Source organism: Eretmochelys imbricata, chromosome 1, assembly GCF_965152235.1.
Source record: "Eretmochelys imbricata isolate rEreImb1 chromosome 1, rEreImb1.hap1, whole genome shotgun sequence".
Taxonomy (NCBI): domain Eukaryota; kingdom Metazoa; phylum Chordata; order Testudines; family Cheloniidae; genus Eretmochelys; species Eretmochelys imbricata.
Genome location: NC_135572.1, coordinates 331,649,394 through 331,666,832, shown reverse-complemented (window position 1 = coordinate 331,666,832; position 17,439 = coordinate 331,649,394). Strand labels below are relative to the sequence as shown.

Below are 17,439 nucleotides of genomic sequence, written 5' to 3'. Positions count from 1 at the left end.
TGGAAGCCCATCGGTCGAGCCACTTCCGGTTGGATCGCATTTATCTATCACGCTTCCATCTCTCACGAGCCCATTCCTCCAGCATTCGGCTGGCCCCATTTTCTGACCATCACCTAGCCACCGTGACAGCCTCCCTCTGTGCGGAGAGGCCAGGGCCGGCCTATTGGCATTTTAACAACAGCCTGTTGGAGGATGAGGGCATCGTGATGTCCTTCTGGGAATTCTGGCTGGCCCGGTGAGGGCAGCGGCATGCCTTTCCCTCGGCGCGGCAATGGTGGGACCTGGGGAAGGTGCGCGTCCGGCTTTTCTGCCGCGACTACACTCGGGGCACCAGCCAACAGAGAAATGCGGCGATAGAGCAGTTGGAACGGGAGGTCTTAGAGCTGGAGAGGCATCTGGCCACCAGCCCCGAAGACCCGCTCCTCTGCAGAGCGTGCTGGGAGAAGCGGAAGGAACTCCAGGCCCTCGAGGACCATCGGGCCAGGGGCGCCTTTGTTCGATCCCGCATCCGCCTCCTTCAGCAGATGGATCACAGCTCCCGCTTCTTCTATGCCCTGGAGAAAACAAGGGGGGCCAAGAAACACGTCACCTGCCTCCTGGCAGAAGACGGCACCCCCCTCACGGAACCGGCAGAGATGTGCGGGAGGGCCCGAGCCTTCTACGCAAGTCTTTTCTCCCCGGATCCGACCGACCCTAGTGCTTGCAGAGTGCTTTGGGTGGAGCTCCCTACGGTCAGCGCGAGCGACCAAGACCAGCTAGAGTTGCCTCTCGCTCTGGCCGAGTTCTCGGAAGCCCTCCGTCATATGCCCACCAATAAGTCTCCAGGCATGGACGGGCTGACTGTGGAGTTCTACCGTGTGTTTTGGGACGTCCTCGGCCCAGATCTAGTCACCATCTGGGCCGAGTCTCTGCAGAGCGGGGTCCTCCCTCTCTCGTGCAGGCGAGCTGTGCTCGCCTTATTGCTGAAGAAGGGGGACCTCCGTGATTTACGAAATTGGCGTCCCATCTCACTCCTCAGCACGGACTACAAAATCATAGCAAAAGCAATCTCGCTGCAGCTAGGGTCTATGCTGGCGGACGTGATCCACCCAGACCAGACCTACACCATCCCAGACCGCAGTATCTTTGATAACCTATTTCTGGTTCGGGACCTTTTGGAACTCGGGCGTAGAGACGGTCTGTCGTTTGTCCTCCTGTCCCTAGAACAGGAGAAGGCATTTGATAAGGTGGACCACGGGTACCTCCTGAGCACTCTGCAGGCGTTTGGCTTTGGACCCCAGTTTGTGGGTTTTCTCCGGGTGCTGTACGCCTCCGCAGAGTGTCTGGTTAAGCTCAACTGGACCCTGACTGAACCCGTCAGCTTCGGGCGAGGAGTACGGCAGGGGTGCCCCCTCTCGAGCCAGCTGTACGCTCTGGCGATCGAGCCCTTCCTCTTTCTCCTCCGCAGGAGGTTGACAGGGTTGGTGCTGCGGGAGCCAGAGCTGTGGCTGGTCCTGTTGGCATACGCCGATGACATGCTCCTTGTGATCCAGGACCCCGGCGACTTGGCGCGGGTGGAGGCTTGCCAGGCCATCTATTCGGCAGCCTCCTCCACCCGGGTCAACTGGGTCAAGAGCTCTGGCTTGGCGGTAGGAGACTGGCGGCAGGCGAGCTCCCTCCCACCTGCGCTTCAGACCATCTGGTGGAGCGCGGGTCCGCTGCTCTACCTCGGTATTTACCTTTCTGCCATGCATCCCTCTCCACCGGAGAACTGGGAAAATTTAGGGGCAGGGTGATAGAGCAGCTCCGGAAATGGACGGGACTACTCCGATGGCTCTCCCTCTGAGGGAGAGCGCTGGTGCTTAATCAACTAGTCCTGTCCATGCTTTGGTACCGGCTCAACACCCTGATCCCAGCTCCGGGTTTCCTGACCAACCTCTGGACATCGATTCTGGGGTTCTTTTGGTCAGGAACACACTGGGCCCCTGTAGGGGTTCTTCATCTACCCCTGAGGGAAGGAGGACAGGGCCTGAAGTGTCTACACACTCAGGTCCGTGTCTTCCGCTTCCAGGCCCTACAGAGGCTCCTCTATGGTGCAGGCAGTTCGGCGTGGAGCTCACTGGCACACGCCATCCTGCGCTGCATCCGAGGGCTCTGATATGACCGGCAGCTCTTTTATCTCCATCCGGGAGGTCTTCCACAAGACCTCTTCGGGCTGCCAGTCTTCTACCAGGACCTCCTCCGGACTTGGAAACTGTTTTTAGCGACCAGGTCCATGGTGGCCACCGAGGGAGTAGATCTCCTCGCGGAGCCCCTGCTACACAACCCCCAGCTCCGTGTGCAGGTGGCGGAGTCCCGCTCGATGCGCCAGAGCTTGATCCTGGCAGAAGTCATGAGAGTCGGAGACCTCCTGGACTACGACTGGGGAGACTGGCTGGATCCCCTGACGCTCGCCCGGCGTATGGGGCTCTCCAGACCTTGTACCCCCCCGGCACGTACTTCAGGAGGTGAAGGCCGCTTTGCCGCCCGCTGCTCGAGCTTACCTTGACCAGGTCCTGCTCAAGGACACGCCCCGCCCACCCTCTACCCCAGGCCCTCTGGACTTTTTAATTGGACCCCTGCCCCGCAGATCCAATCTACCCCCCCACCCCTTCACTGCGAGCCGGCTGCATGAACTGCAGCCGGTACGCTTCTAAACCGAGCCAAGGAAACATCGCGCTCCACAACCTTCACGCCCTCACCCTAGTGTCCTGCCCCGACACAAAGTGGCGAGACCTTCTGTCACCTTTGGAGGGTGAGCAGCCCCGGTGGGCCAGCCTATATTCTACCTTGGTTCCGAGGCCCGTTGGGGACATCAGTTGGCGGCTCCTTCACGGAGCTGTGAGCACGGGCATGTAGTTGGCGTGGTTCACCCCCATCCCAGATACTTGTCCCTTTTGTGGTGTGAGGGAAACCCTGGCGCACATATATTTGGAGTGCGCCAGGCTGCAGCCCCTGTTCCAGCTCCTCACAAATCTCCTATTATGTTTTTGGTTGCATTTTTCCCCTCACCTTTTTATTTATGCACTCCCCATCTGTGGCCTCACAAAGTTGCGGGATCTCCTAGTTAACCTCCTCCTGGCCCTGGCTAAAACGGCCATCTATAAAACCAGAGAGAGGAGGTTGGCCGATGGAGTTTCCTGTGACTGTGGAGCCGTTTTACAATCCTCGGTCCATTCATGTATCTGGGCGGAGTTCCTCTGGGCGGCGTCCACCGACTCCCTTGATGCTTTTAAGGAGTGGTGGACGCTGTCCGAGGTTCTCTGCTTGGTGTCCACGTCCGGGTCCCTTTGTCTGACCCTTTGATTGGGGGAGAGAGTAAGGGACCCCAGCCCCAGCCATTGCTGCTGCGGACACCACCACCCTAGAGGGGTCCTTTCACACATGGGTGCACGTGCCCCCCCCCCAGATTGTCCACTCCACAGCCTGCCCCTCTTGTCGGGTGCTTTCAGAGGAGGGAATTGTTGGTGATGCTCGGGCGTGGCGCCAGGTAACTCGAGGGGGTGGAAGACCACGAGAGTCGATGAAGTCCCCTCGCTCTGGGCCACCAAGTAACTCGGAAGGGTGGAAGACCACGAGAGTTGAGGAAGCCCCCCACTCTAGGCCCAGGCAAGCTTGAACTCTTCCCTCCCCTGAAGCTAATGAGAAAACAATTGTGATAGGTTGCTGTGTTACACATTGCATATGCTGCTGTTTTTACTTTGTAAGTGTGTTATGCAAATAAAAATATCTTTTGCTTCAAAAAAAAAATTACTCTCCTATAGCCATCTGGCCTGACCCTGTCACAAGAGTCAAGCCCCCAAAGCACAGGCCTCCACTCTTTGATTTGAAGGAATAATCCCATTAGGTGATAGCAGTAGTAGGCTCTTATCTTCTATGCAAAATAATAACTAGAGAGGACATGACACTTAACCAGTGTCAAATCACACAAATCATTGTACTAATGTCTCAAGAATGGCTGTTCATCTTAACAATACCATATTCACACGATATCAAAGGTAGGCATGAAGAAACAAGATTATTTACTATTCATTATTTCTCATTCTTCAATCTCCTCGTTAAAAAGTTGCAGTCAACCAGTCAGGGATCAGAAACAACATGTGCATCTGAGGCCACACAAAAAAACAGAGTAAATAGTTATAGGGAATAGCTCATGAATAACCATGTTGCCTGAGAATTGTTCATTCACACTATTTGGTGGATAATTACAAAAAGTGAAGAGATTCACAGAAAATAGGACTGATTCACAAACTATTTGAGAATGGAAAAAGTGGTTAAATTGATCAGATCACTGATTTACAATGAATAAGTTGACCTGCACTAGCTTGATATGTACCATCCGACTCTCTTACTTCTGCAGTATATTATACTTTAAACATGTCACAGCCCTTGACCAGAAGGTGATAAATAGTCATTTTAAAATTACCTCTAAAATGAGTAATGTCTCATTAACTTCCTCTGCAGTTCACATCTGGTATTTAGTGAAAAATATTTTCTCATGATGATTCATTAACTTCATGGGACCATGTCCTGAAACCCTTGCTCAGGGAAACTCCCATTTATATCAGTAGGAAGTTTGATAAGAGGCAATGACTGTTGGATCCGCATAGCGCTATCCATCACTTCCCTGTCACCTAAGCTCGGCTGCACAGAGATGTGGGTCCCTTCAGAGCTGGGCTCCATGGCATCCAGAGGGTGCAGACTCCCTCTGCACTTTTCTATGCATCCAGCCCCTTATGTGGCAAAGCCAGACTGATTTTAGTGCAGGCGAGGCCCACTGCAGCCATGTGGAAGAGGACAAGATGCATCTGTCAAGGTAATGAGTGTATGGTCCTCTAGTGCAAACAGCTTTGAATTCATTGCAACTCACTGAATTACAACAACCCAAATAAATGTATCTCAATGTCAGAACTGACAGTTTTAGCAGCTTTTTCAGGGGAATGCTGTGTTTGCTCATGCTGGCTCCTATTCCTCTCTTATGTTCACAAAAACTGTCAGGGAGATCAGCCCAACCTCCCTGCACAGTCAAAGAGCATACACACACTGTTATGTTTTTCATACACAAATAATGATTGCTCAATTAATTACTTTTTACTTTAAATTACACAACAAAACAACATAAGAGAGCACATTGTATATGTGTCTTCTCTGCAACACACTACATCTAAACTGAACACAAAATGGCAACTGCATCCAGCAGACTCTTAGGCCCTGAACCCTGAAGGTGTTTAGGTGCTTAACTCCATTGAAGTCAGTGGGCATTAGGATTAGATCCTGAAAGGCATTTAGGCACCCAAAAGACTTACAGGTGCAGTACACAAGAAACAAAATCTTGCCACTGGGGGTATGTCTACACTTTGGGCTGGAGGTGTAATTCCCAGCTCGAGAAGACATACCCAGACTAGCTGTCAAGGTTCCTTTCCCACTCTGAACTCCAGGGTACAGATGTGGGGACCTGCATGAAAAACCCCCTAAGCTTATTTTTACCAGCTTAGGTTAAAACTTCCCCAAGGTACAAACTATTTTACCTTTTGTCCCTGGACTTTATTGCTGCCACCACCAAGCGTTTAACAAATATAACAGGGAAAGAGCCTACTTGGAAATGTCTTTCCCCCCCAAAAATCCCCCCAAGCCCTACACACCCTTTCCTGGGGAAGGCTTGATAAAAATCCTCACCAATTTGCATAGGTGAACACAAACCCAAATCCTTGGATCTTAAGAACAATGAAAAAGCAATCATGTTCTTAAAAAAAGAATTTTAATTGAAAAAGTAAAAGAACCACCTTTGTAAAATCAGGATGGTAAATACCTTACAGGGGAATCAGATTCAAAACATAGAGAATCCCTCTAGGCTAAACCTTAAGTTACAAAAAGACACAAAAATAGGAATATACATTCCATTCAGCACAGCTTATTTTATCAGCCATTTAAACAAAACAGAATCTAATGTATATCTAACTAGATGGCTTACTGACTTTTTACAGGAGTTCTGACCTGCATTCTTGCTCTGGTCCTGGCAAAAGCAACACACAGACAGAGAGAACCTTTGTTTCCCCCCCTCCAGCTTTGAAAGTATCTTGTCTCCTCATTGGTCATTGTGGTCAGGTGCGAGCGAGGTTGTCTTAGCTTTTTAACCCTTTACAGGTGAAAGGGTTTTTCCTCTGGCCTGGAGGGATTTAAAGGTATTTACCCTTCCCTTTATATTTATGACACTAGCTCACTAAAGGTAGAGCATAGCTGTGGTGGCATGAGCCATGGGAAGAGTTAGCCACCTCAAATATATGCTTCTCGGATAGGTATGTACTTGGGTGGCTAGCTCCTCACAACAACACGGCTACCCTATTTTTAGTGTGCTGACTCAATCAGAGCTAGTGAGGGCATGTCTCTTTGAACTGGAATTCACACCTCCAGCTTGAAGTGTAGACGTAGCCTTACAAAACTACATTCTTCACATGCATGAATGCCCATCAGACTGACATATACGGTGTATGTTTGCCTTTATGAGGCATTTTACAGGAAAACTACTTGAGGACAGCAGCAGCAAAGTGTTACTGGAGATTCATGTATTCATTTGTGAATACACTGAGCAGTCATGGGATAAGAGGGACAATCCTTTCACGGAGCAGTAACTGGTTAAAAAAAGACAGGACACAAAGGGTAGGAATAAATGGTCAGTTTTCAGAATGGAAGGAGGTGAACAGTGGTGTCCCCCAGGAATCTGTACTAGGACTAGTACTGTTCAACATATTCATAAATGATCTGGAAAAAATATAGGTGAACGGTGAGGTGGCAAAATTTGCAGATGATATAGAACTACTCAAGATAATTAAGTCCCTGACAGACTGCGAAGAGATCTCACAAAACTGGGTGACTGGGTAACAAAATGGTAGATGAAATTCAATTTTGATAAATGCAAAGTAATGCATATTGGAAAACATAATCCCAACTATACATACAAAATGATGCAGTCTACATTAGTTGTCAAAACTCAAAAAAGATCTTGGGAGTCATTGTGGATAGTTCTCTGAAAACATCTGCTCAATGTGCAACAGCAGTCCAAAAAGCTAACAGAATGTTGGGAATCATTAAGAAAGGGATAGATAAGATGACAGAAAATATCATCATGCCACTATATAAAACCATGGTACACCCACACCTTGAATACTGCATGCAGTTCTGGTTGCCACATCTCAAAAAAGATACTTTAGAATTGGAAAAGGTACAGAGAAGGGAAAAAAAATGATTTAAGGGTATGGAAGATTAAAAAGACTGGGACTTTTCAGCTTGAAAAGAGATGGCGAATGGGTGATATGATAGAGGTTTATAAAATCATGAATGGTGGGGAGAAAGTGAGCAAGGAAGTGTTATTTACCCCTTCACATAACACAAGAACCAGGGGTCACCCAATGAAATTAATAGGCAGCAGGTTTAAAAACAAACAAAAGGAAGTACTTCATCACACTACTTCCTTGAACAGTCAACCTGTGGAACTTGTTGCCAGGGGATGTTGTGAAGGCCAAAACTGTAACGGGGTTAAAAAAAGAACTAGGTGAGTTCATGGAGGATAGGTCCATCAATGGCTATTGGCCGAGATGGTCAGGGATGAACTCTATGCTCTGGGTATCCCTAGCGTCTGACTGCCAGAAGCTGGGAGTGGACAACAGAGGATAGATCACTTGCTGATTGCCTGTTCTGTTCATTCCCTCTGAAATGTTACCTGAAATTGGGCCAGCTAGTAAGCTTAAGGAGGACTAATGACCCACCAGAGTTTGGCAGAAAGCAGCACGTTTATTATACTGATAGCTAAGCTCAGAAGAAGTGTGTGTGTGTGGGGGGGGGGGTCACACTCACACTTGCATACTCACGCACCCAGGACAGGCACAGCACTGGAGGTGTCAGGATCCTTCAACGTAAGTGTCCCACAGTGCAGCAATGGATGGTGCGATGAAGGTAAGTCTTCCCGAGGCACGATGGAATGCAATGTGGCGAACCCCTGGCCAGGCAGTCCGGGTGAAGGGCCCTCACAGGAGGTACAATCTTATGAGTGCACTCCCGAGCACATGGTCCCTTCCCCTTTTAAGGACCTGCTCCTCATGGCCCGTGACTAGAGATGACTTGGCCACATCTGGTTGGTTACACTCCACCTTGGGTAGTGTCCATACATTGGGCATTTGATCGCTGCCTAATCAGAGTCCCAGCCACCTTGTCTACCTGCAAGCTCTTCTGATCTTCCAGCTGCTCAAGCAGCCCATTCATCCCACAACCATTCCAGGAAGGAGCAGGGAGGGGGAAAGCCACTTCACAGGTATTCAAAAAGGGAGAGGAGACAAAAGGGGAGGGGGGGAAGAGGTGTAACAGACCTTTTGAACCTACAGGTTATACAGAGCATAGTCATACAGAGCATACAGATCACTGCTGCTCCTACAACATGAGCACCCACTGTCGGAAGACAGGATACTGGGTTAGAGGACCATTGGTCTGACCCAATATGGCTGTTCTTATGTCTCACTAATGCATTGCCATTTCTGTTGAGAAATTAAACATCACCTTGAAGGCTACTACCAAGCTATCTTCCTGCCCTAATGGAATATATAATTTCACCAGGTGTATTCTTGTCATCTGACAATTATTTAAACATATCTAGAAGCATCTTATTATTATGTAGCATCTTATTATTATGTATTGTGTAGTTATTTTATGAATAAGAATAAACCAACCTCGAGGTAGCCTATAATGCAGTATTTCTGAGGGCCAGTCAGTCCACAAACTGATGAGGCTGTTAGTTGCTCACTGCGACCCACCAGAAGATCTCCAATGGTTGGATGACAGGAGCCACTATTACATTCATCCTCTGCATGCAGGAGACTAAACAGCACTGAACACAAAAGACAAATACAGCTGTAATGGTGTTGTGACATACTCAGCTATATGCTCCAGAGAAAAGCAGCTACACTGCAACGTCACCTGAATTGTCCTTTGTCTACACTTTCCTTTTGTCCTTTGTTAAAGCTGCTTGATAGGATTCAAAAGAGCTTCTCTAATTCATAGGTTCATAGATTCCAAGACCAGAATGGACCATTTGTCTGACCTCCTGTATAACACAGGCCATAAGAACTTCCCCAAACTAATTCCTGTTTGAAGTAGACCATGTCTTTTAAACATTGCCAATGATGGAGAATCTACCACAACCCTTGGTAGGTTGTTCCAATGGTTAATTCCCCTCCCTGTTAAAAATGTGTGCCTTATTTCCAGTCTGAACCCACCTGCTGCAGATAATTATAAATAAATTGGTAACTAGCATATTGCATATCAGTGCTAAAATTTTGATCAATATTACATCGTGCAATAAATATGTGAAACTGCCAGGCACTAATAATTTGTTATGCTTTGTGCTTCATATGTAGATATAGCAAGCACTGATGAGGTATTACTGATAACATCACAGGTGACCCCATACACAGGGCCAGAGTCTGACCTCCTTTACATTAATATGAATCTGGAGTAACTCTGCTGATTGCAGTTGAAATGCTCCAGATTTATACCAGCATAACTGAGATTGGAATCCAAGTCAGTGATTCCTCAGCTTGTCAGATGACTTGAATTGAACCCCTAGCTTTGGTCTCCATACCCCACATTTTCCAGGATAAGATGGACGTTTAGGAACAGAAATAATTAGGAATCAGATAATCACAAAGCTTTATGGCTTGCATTGCCTGACATGACTTTCAATATTTTCCTCCCAGTAAGTTAAGATTTTCCTTGCAGGGTTTTACCCTTTTAGGCAAGTTCTGTCCTGAAACATTGAACAGGAATGGGAGCCTTGGAGGCATCATTGTTTAACTCTGCTTGGCTCAACTTCTGATAAAAATTGTATTTTAGGATTCTAAGGGAAACTAGAGAGATTATTAATGCAGTGTTAGAAATAGCAGACTAGCATCAATTAAGAGTGTTTGTAGGGAGTGCTGAACTGTCAAACTTCAATTTATGGCTTAGGATATACTTCAGACAGGCAGTTTACTTACAAGCATTTTCTGTAGTCAAGTAATAGGAGTGTTTGGTTTGCCCTACTTTGCTTCCCAGATTCACATTTATCAACTGTTGGCAGGCATGGGTTATCTGTTTTAGGGCCTGACCCAAAGCCTATTGAATACAATGGGAGGGTTTCCTTTGACTTTAATGAATTTTGATTCAGGTCTTTGGAATGCAGGTACTGGAAAGAGGAGTCATTGGAGTGTTGCACCTGTGTCTTACCAGGACTATATTTCAGTAGAATTTAATAACCATTGAAAACACTTTGTGTATCACTAGAGGAAAGATGAAGCAATGTAATGAAAGGCTGGGAAAATATGTAAATTACACAATATTAACCAAAAAGGTTTAGCCTGGACATGTGTAAAGTATTTGCACCTACCAAACTTTAAAAGAATGATCAGCTCAAGCCACATTCTTTTATGTGACAACCAAACGAATTGGATACCTGCAGGAGGAAAAGAAACCTGTTATGACATTTAACAGTTTGCCTCATCAAACCTCTCCTCATGTATACATTATGCTCATAGCTGTCTTACATTAACTGATACCACTGAAATAAAAATACAAGCAGATGAAAAGAAAATGCAGGCTTTGATTTCCTGCTAGTGACTAACAGCTACATCAAAGCAAAAGAACATCTCAGAATTGCTTTTGATAAGATTTCAAAAGGTTGTTGACACTTAAAAATAAAAATAAAGTGCTATAAGCAGAAGTCCCATCTTATCATTTAAATATAACCCATTTAACCCTAAGCAGATCAACTGAGGCATGATAATTGTCTCATGCCGATATGCATAGCAGAAACAATATTATGAGTGAGTCATTAAGCATGTGCAATGAGGAAAATAGCTAGTAGCTCTGGACCAGGTGCTCGTGCCCTGCAGAAAGACCTGTGGAAGGGGAATCATCGGAAGACAAAGTTTTTCCTTGTGGGATTTTCTCTGCATCCTTCCTACCAAGGGAAGGATTAGCAATCAGAGTGGGAAGAAGTGAGACCTATAAACCTCAAGGGTCTTGGAAAAGCAGATGGCAGTCTCTGTGCCTGCTTGCCTGCCACCTCAAATGAAGCCATGCTGTCCCCGGTGTACATTATAACCCACTCCGTTTCAAGAGGGACAAGCAGACACAGAGGACTTGTTGATACTGCTTGTAGCATTAACTTCTGTGGAGTAGCAGAGAATAGCAGCTTTCCAATTCCATCCCTGATCCTAATTCCCACACAGCCCTTGCCATGTGGAGTAAGCTAAGATGAAATTCCACAGGATACCAGGGTAGCGGCATTTCAAGCATTTCCATGGAACTAGTCATATGAGTAAAGTCATTTACTTATTTGCAGAATTGGGTCCTATGTTAGCATATTTTGCAATCTCCATAATTACACAGCTATTTTAGCTATAATAGTTGGGAAAAAATTATAAAAGGACAACCAGCCTTCTGTGCTCTATGCTGGTATCTCATTATTTCAGTTCCCCCTAGCGTACAGCAGCTTTGAAGGATCTTAAAGAACTATGTATGAGAAGCTGAGTAACCTTTGTGCAGTTGTGCCTTTTGCTATCTAGTTGTACAGTAACTCCTCGCTTAACGTTGTAGTTATGTTCCTGAAAAATGCGACTTTAAGTGAAACGATGTTAAGCGAATCCAATTTCCCCATAAGAATAAATGTAAATGGGGGGGTTAGGTTCCAGGGAAATTTTTTTCACCAGACAAAAGACTATATATATATATATATATATATATACACACACACAGAGTATAAGTTTTAAACAAACAATTTAATACTGGTACACAGCGATGATGATTGTGAAGCTTGGTTGAGATGGTAGAGTCAGAGGGTGGGATATTTCCCAGGGAATGCCTTACTGCTAAATGATGAACTAGCAATTGGCTGAGCCCTCAAGGGTTAACTCATTGTTGTTAATGTAGCCTCACACTCTACAAGGCAGCACAAATGGAGGGAGGAGAGACAGCATGGCAGAGAGACAGAGACACACACCATGTGTGTGAGAGAGAGATGCATGTTGCTCCTTTAAGTACGCTGACCCCACTCTAAGTACACTGCCTTTTTAAGTTAATCAGCATGCTGAGACAGCAGCTGCTGCCAGGAAGCTCCCTCCTTCCTGAGCCCTGTCGTGTATCCCCCCTGCTCTATGGAAGATGGGGTAAGTGGGGTGCAGGAGCAGGGGGATGCCCTGACATTAGCCTCACTCTTCTCCCCCCACACCCCCCGCACAGCAAGCAGGAGGCTCTGAAGAGCAGCTCTAAGGCAGAGGGCAGGCGCAGCACATGGCAGTGGGGAAGGGACAGCTGAACTGCTGGCAATTGATAGCCTGCTGGGCTGCTGCTGCACAGGGAACTTAGGGAAGTGGGGAGCTGATGGGAGGCTGCCGGTCCATCCTGGTTCCAGGCCCCACCAGCTAGCTGCAAAGGGCTGCTCTTCCTGCAAGCAGTGGACAAAACAGGCGGCTGCCAAACAACATTAGAAGGGCACATTGCACAACTTTAAACGAGCATGTTCCCTAACTGGTCAGCAACGTAACAACGAAACAACGTTAACCGGGACGACTTTAAGTGAGAAGTTACTGTAAAGGGAATTTCCAGCAGACCCAATTTCCTATGGCATAATTCAGCAAACATTTTCCTGTTGAGCTGAACTTCAAAATTTGATACTGTATGAAAATAACAGACAGACCTAAGCAGTGGTGAGCTGGAGCTGGTTCGCACCGGTTTGCGTGAACTGGTTGTTAAATTTTGAAGCAGTTTTAGAACCGGTTGTTAACCTGCTTCCCTGCAGGGGGCGCTGAGGCTTTGATGGGCTCCAGCCGGGAAAGGATGTAATTCCCCCTCCGGCTGCCGGGGACGCTGTGCTGCGGGAGCCATGTGGGCTGCCGCCTGGCCCTGGGCACGAGCCCTGTTCCTGCTGCTGCTGCTCCCCCGACCCCTGGCCCTGGGGCTCCCGCTGCTGCCTGGTGGGTCCCCGGCTGCTCTGCTGGGCCTGGGCTGCGTCCTGCTGCTCGGGCTGCTCCGAGCCGCTCTCCCCATGAGCACCCACCACCCTGCCCACAGCCAGCCCCTGTCTCCAGCCACCCCCGCACCCCCTGCCTGCACCAGCCCCTGACCGCAGCCAGTCCCTGTCTCCAGCCACCCCTGCACCCCCTGCCTGCACCAGCCCCTGACCGCAGCCAGTCCCTGTCTCCAGCCACCCCTGCACCCCCTGCCTGCACCAGCCCCTGCCCGCAACCAGCCCCTATCTCCAGCCACCCCCACACCCCCTGCCCGCAGCCAGCCCCTGTCTCCAGCCACCCTGCACCCCCTGCCTGCACCAGCCCCTGCCCGCAGCCTGCCCCTGTCTCCAGCCACCCCCTGCACCCCTGCCCGCAGCCAGCCCCTGTCTCCAGCCACCCTGCACCCCCTGCCTGCACCAGCCCCTGCCAGCACCAGCCCTGTCACACCCCCTGCCCGCAGCCAGCCCCTGTCTCCAGCCACCCCCGTACCCTGCCTGCAGCCACCCCCTGCACCCCTGCCCGCAGCCAGCCCCTGCACCCCCTGCCCTGCCTCCAGCAACCCCCGCACCCCCTGCCCACAACCAGCCCCTGCCTCCAGCCCCCCCGCACCCCCTGCCCGCAGCCACCCCCTGCCTTCAGCGCCCCGCACCTCCTGCCCGCACCAGCCCCTGTCTCCAGCCCCCCCGCACCTCCTGCCTGCACCAGCCCCTGCCGCACCCCCTGCCCACAGCTAGCCCCGTCTCCAGCCACCCCTGCACCCCCTGCCTGCACCAGCCCCTGCTGCACCCCCTGCCCGCAGCCTGCCCGTCTCCAGCCACCCCCGCACCCACTGCCCGCAGCCAGCCCCTGTCTCCAGCTCCCCCACCCCCTGCCTGCAGCCAGCCCCTGCCTCCAGCCACCCCCTGCACCCCCTGCCCTGCCTCCAGCCACCCCCACACCCCTGCCCACAGCCAGCCCCTGCCTCCAGCCCCCCCACATACCCTGCCTCCAGCCAGCCCCTGCCTCCAGCCAGCCCCTGCACCCCCTGCCCTGCCTCCAGCCCCCCCGAATCCCCTGCCTGCAGCCAGCCTCTGCCTCCAGCCAGCCCCTGCACCCCCGCCCACAGCCAGCCCCTGCACCCCTGCCCTGCCTGCAGCCACCCCTGCATCCTCTGCCTGCAGCCAGCCTCTGCCACACCCCCTGCCCTGCCTCCAGCCATTCCCGCCTCCAGCCACCCCCGTACCCCGTGCCCTGCCCGTAGCCAGCCCCACACCCCCTTGCCTCCAGCCAACCCCACACTCTCCTGTCTCCAGCCAGCTCCGCACCCCGTGCCCTGCCCCCAGCCAGCCCCTGACGCACCCCCTGCCCTGCCCGTAGCCAGCCCCGCACCCCCTTGCCTCCAGCCAACCAGCACCCTCCTGTCTTCAGCCAGCTTCGCACCCCCTGCCCTGCCTGCAGCCAACCCAGCACCCCCTGCCTCCAGCTAGCCCTGCCCCACGCCCCTGTCTGCAGCTGGCCCCACATCCACTGGTGCCCTGCAGTTCCCAGGGCAGTAATCCTGCACACCTGCTTCAATGGGGAGGGGCAGGGAGCAGCTGGGACCCACATATGTGCACACCCTAGGGTGACCAGACAACAAGTGTGAAAAATCAGGACGGGGGTGGGGGGTAATAGGAGCCTATATAAGAAAAAGACCCCAAAATCGGGACTGTCCCTACAAAATCGGGACATCTGGTCACCCTAGCACACCCCCAGGGAGTGGCAGGGACCCACACGTGAAACAGAGCTCATTTCTAGTTCAGGCCCATCTTTTTAAAAAAGAACTTTATGCAGGGTTAACACACACCCGTATTTTCCCAGACAGGTCAGGCTTTTTGGTTCTTAAATCGCCGTCCGGGAGGAATTTTTAAAATTTAAAAAGTTAAAAATTCCTCCCGGGAAAATACAGATGTATGGTAACCCTGTCGGTACAAAAAATATATACTGGGGCACATCCCTTAAATCAGAACTTTTGATAGGGAACTGGTTGTTAAGATTTTGGCAGCTCATCACTGGACCTAAGTACAATTTTAAGTACTGCCACTGAACAGCACTTGGCCTGTTAGTAAGATACGTGTCAATAGTAACCTATCTATCTAGGTACCTGTATGGCCCCATCACTACTACAGTATCTGAATTACTAATATTATAAAGTGCTGCACTAACAATATTCACTGAAGCCTACCTTTGCTGTTGCATTGGTTTAACATGTGAAATGACAATCAGCAAAAATGACATGCTGTAGCTCAAATGCATAGCAGGAAAGTTAAATGTTAAAATAGGTCTTACCTGGACCTGGGAAGATGAAGCGTTTCTAGAAATGAATGGAACAAAATGAAGACAGCAAGACAAGACATACCAGTGAGTTTCAGCTAAGAAAGGAAAGTGCTTACCCTCAGGCATCTGGGCGTAGAAGAAAAGGAGAACCAGTCTAAAACCTACCAAAGAGGTGATTTATGAATTCATTCAGCCTGAGTTTTTGGCATTAGCAAATACATGCAGTAAATAGAAACAGCGATCAGTATATTTAGAGCAGAAAATAGCATTACTTTAGTTTAAGAATTAGTCAACGATTCACAAAATGCTGGCTTGTGTGTCTTTGATTCTGTGTTCCACTTTGTAGCTGAGAACCAACATACAGTATTTATATCTAATTTATAACAAAAGGTTAGTAGCATGTGAACACCCTAATTTGGGTAGGGACAATTCAAACCAGAGTAGAGTGGACTTCCAACAGATGTGCACGTTGACTTAAAGAATCGATCCTTTGTGTCTGAGGAGACGATGTAGAACCACACACTGAAAATAAGGGGCTGGTGGTACAAGTATAGCTAAGAGATCTGGCCATGTACCTAGCACTACCACGGATTTCCTGCGTAGCTCTGGACAAGTCACAGCCACATTTTCAAAAGTGGATACTGATTCAGGGTGTCTCCTGTGACACGATCCCCAGAGTGCAGCCTGGGACCATGGGGCCGCTGTGCCCCCTGAAGTCTCTCCAGCTTGGGCTGTCTCTCACAATGCCTTGCTAGTAACAAGCAGCAAGCCCCCCCGGGAGCTGTGATCACTCAGCACAACAGCATGTGGAGCCCCACACCCAGCTAGATTGCATGAATGCTCCCAGAGCCGCTCATGAATCACATAGGGAAAGGCACCAGCCAGATCCCCTCAGCTCCCAGAACTGTACCCCAGGAATATACCATCCTAAACTGCTCAAGATGAGCAGTGAAAATTTATTAATTGTTTCACCATGTCATCAATGGAAAGTGTATATAAACCACCCTTTGTAAACCTGAGCAGTTTTGCCACACACTTCATACAAACTCACTGGTAAAGATAAACAATAAAACAAATGTACTGACTACAAAAGATAGATTTTAAGTAATATTAAGTGATAGGCAAAAAGTCAGAGTTAGTTACCAAAATAAAATAAAATAAAATATAAGCACGCAGTCTAAACTTTCGACCCTATTAGACTGGGTAACATCTAGATTAAGCAGTTTTTCTCACCCCACTGGATATTGCAGTCCTTAATATACAGGGTTGTCCCTTAAACCTGGGCCAGCCTCCTCTGTTGGAGTCTTCAGTTTTCTTCTGAGTGTCTTGGTTGCTTGCAGTGTAGGTGGGGGCAGGAGAAAGGCCAAGCATGGGCCTGATATGTTCTGTTTTTATACTTTCAGTCCCATGTGCTTGGGGAGCACAAGTCCAGGCATGTCTGGGGGCATTGCTGATTCCCCAGGTAAGGTTGAGCAATTCCCCTGGTGTGGCCTCATGAAGATGAGTCATTGAATTGTAGCTCCCTTGCTGGATAGTGGGCTGTTGATGATTGTTTGACACTTCACCCTGGCATTGGTTACTTTCCTGGCTGTTGTCTCTGAGGAGCAAATATCTGGCTGATTCCCCAATTTACAGCATGTTTTAGTGACAACAAAATCTCATAACTTCATATGCGCTAAAGATATGCATATGCAGAAAGAACAGTGACTTTCCTCACATGGCATACTTTACAGTATATGTCAGATCACAATGATATAAAAATGAGGAATCTGGGGGTTACAGGGTGCTCCCCCAAGGTTCAGAATGTCACATCTCCAATTTTGGTTCCCCAGTTTGAAACACTTTGATTCTGATTTTCAAAAATGCTGAACACCCAAAAAATGTTGGGCACTAAGACACTCAACCATCAGTGGCTACTTTTGAAATTTTTAGTCTTAAATCCTCAGAGCTTCAGTTTCCCTATGTATAGAATGGGTGCTGTGCAACCTAATCCATTGCTTTGTTTGTAAAACACCTTGAGATCCTGTGATAGAAAGTTCTATAGATGAGCAAAATACACATTATTGTATAACCAGGGGATCACCTTTCTCTC

The 17,439-nt window shown here is 49.0% G+C and overlaps 1 protein-coding gene across 1 annotated transcript in view; it reads right to left on the bottom strand.

Annotated features, from left to right (window-relative positions):
• Window positions 1-11,140, bottom strand: part of LAMB4 (laminin subunit beta 4) — a 90,166-nt gene extending 79,026 nt beyond the window's left edge. Inside the window, exons 1-2 of the mRNA XM_077806884.1 lie at window positions 11,101-11,140; window positions 8,736-8,893 (exon numbers count right to left, since the gene is read on the bottom strand). Of these exons, the coding sequence (XP_077663010.1) occupies window positions 8,736-8,893; window positions 11,101-11,140 (198 nt within the window). The remainder of the gene's footprint in view (window positions 1-8,735; window positions 8,894-11,100) is intronic.
• Window positions 11,141-17,439: the final 6,299 nt, after the last annotated feature.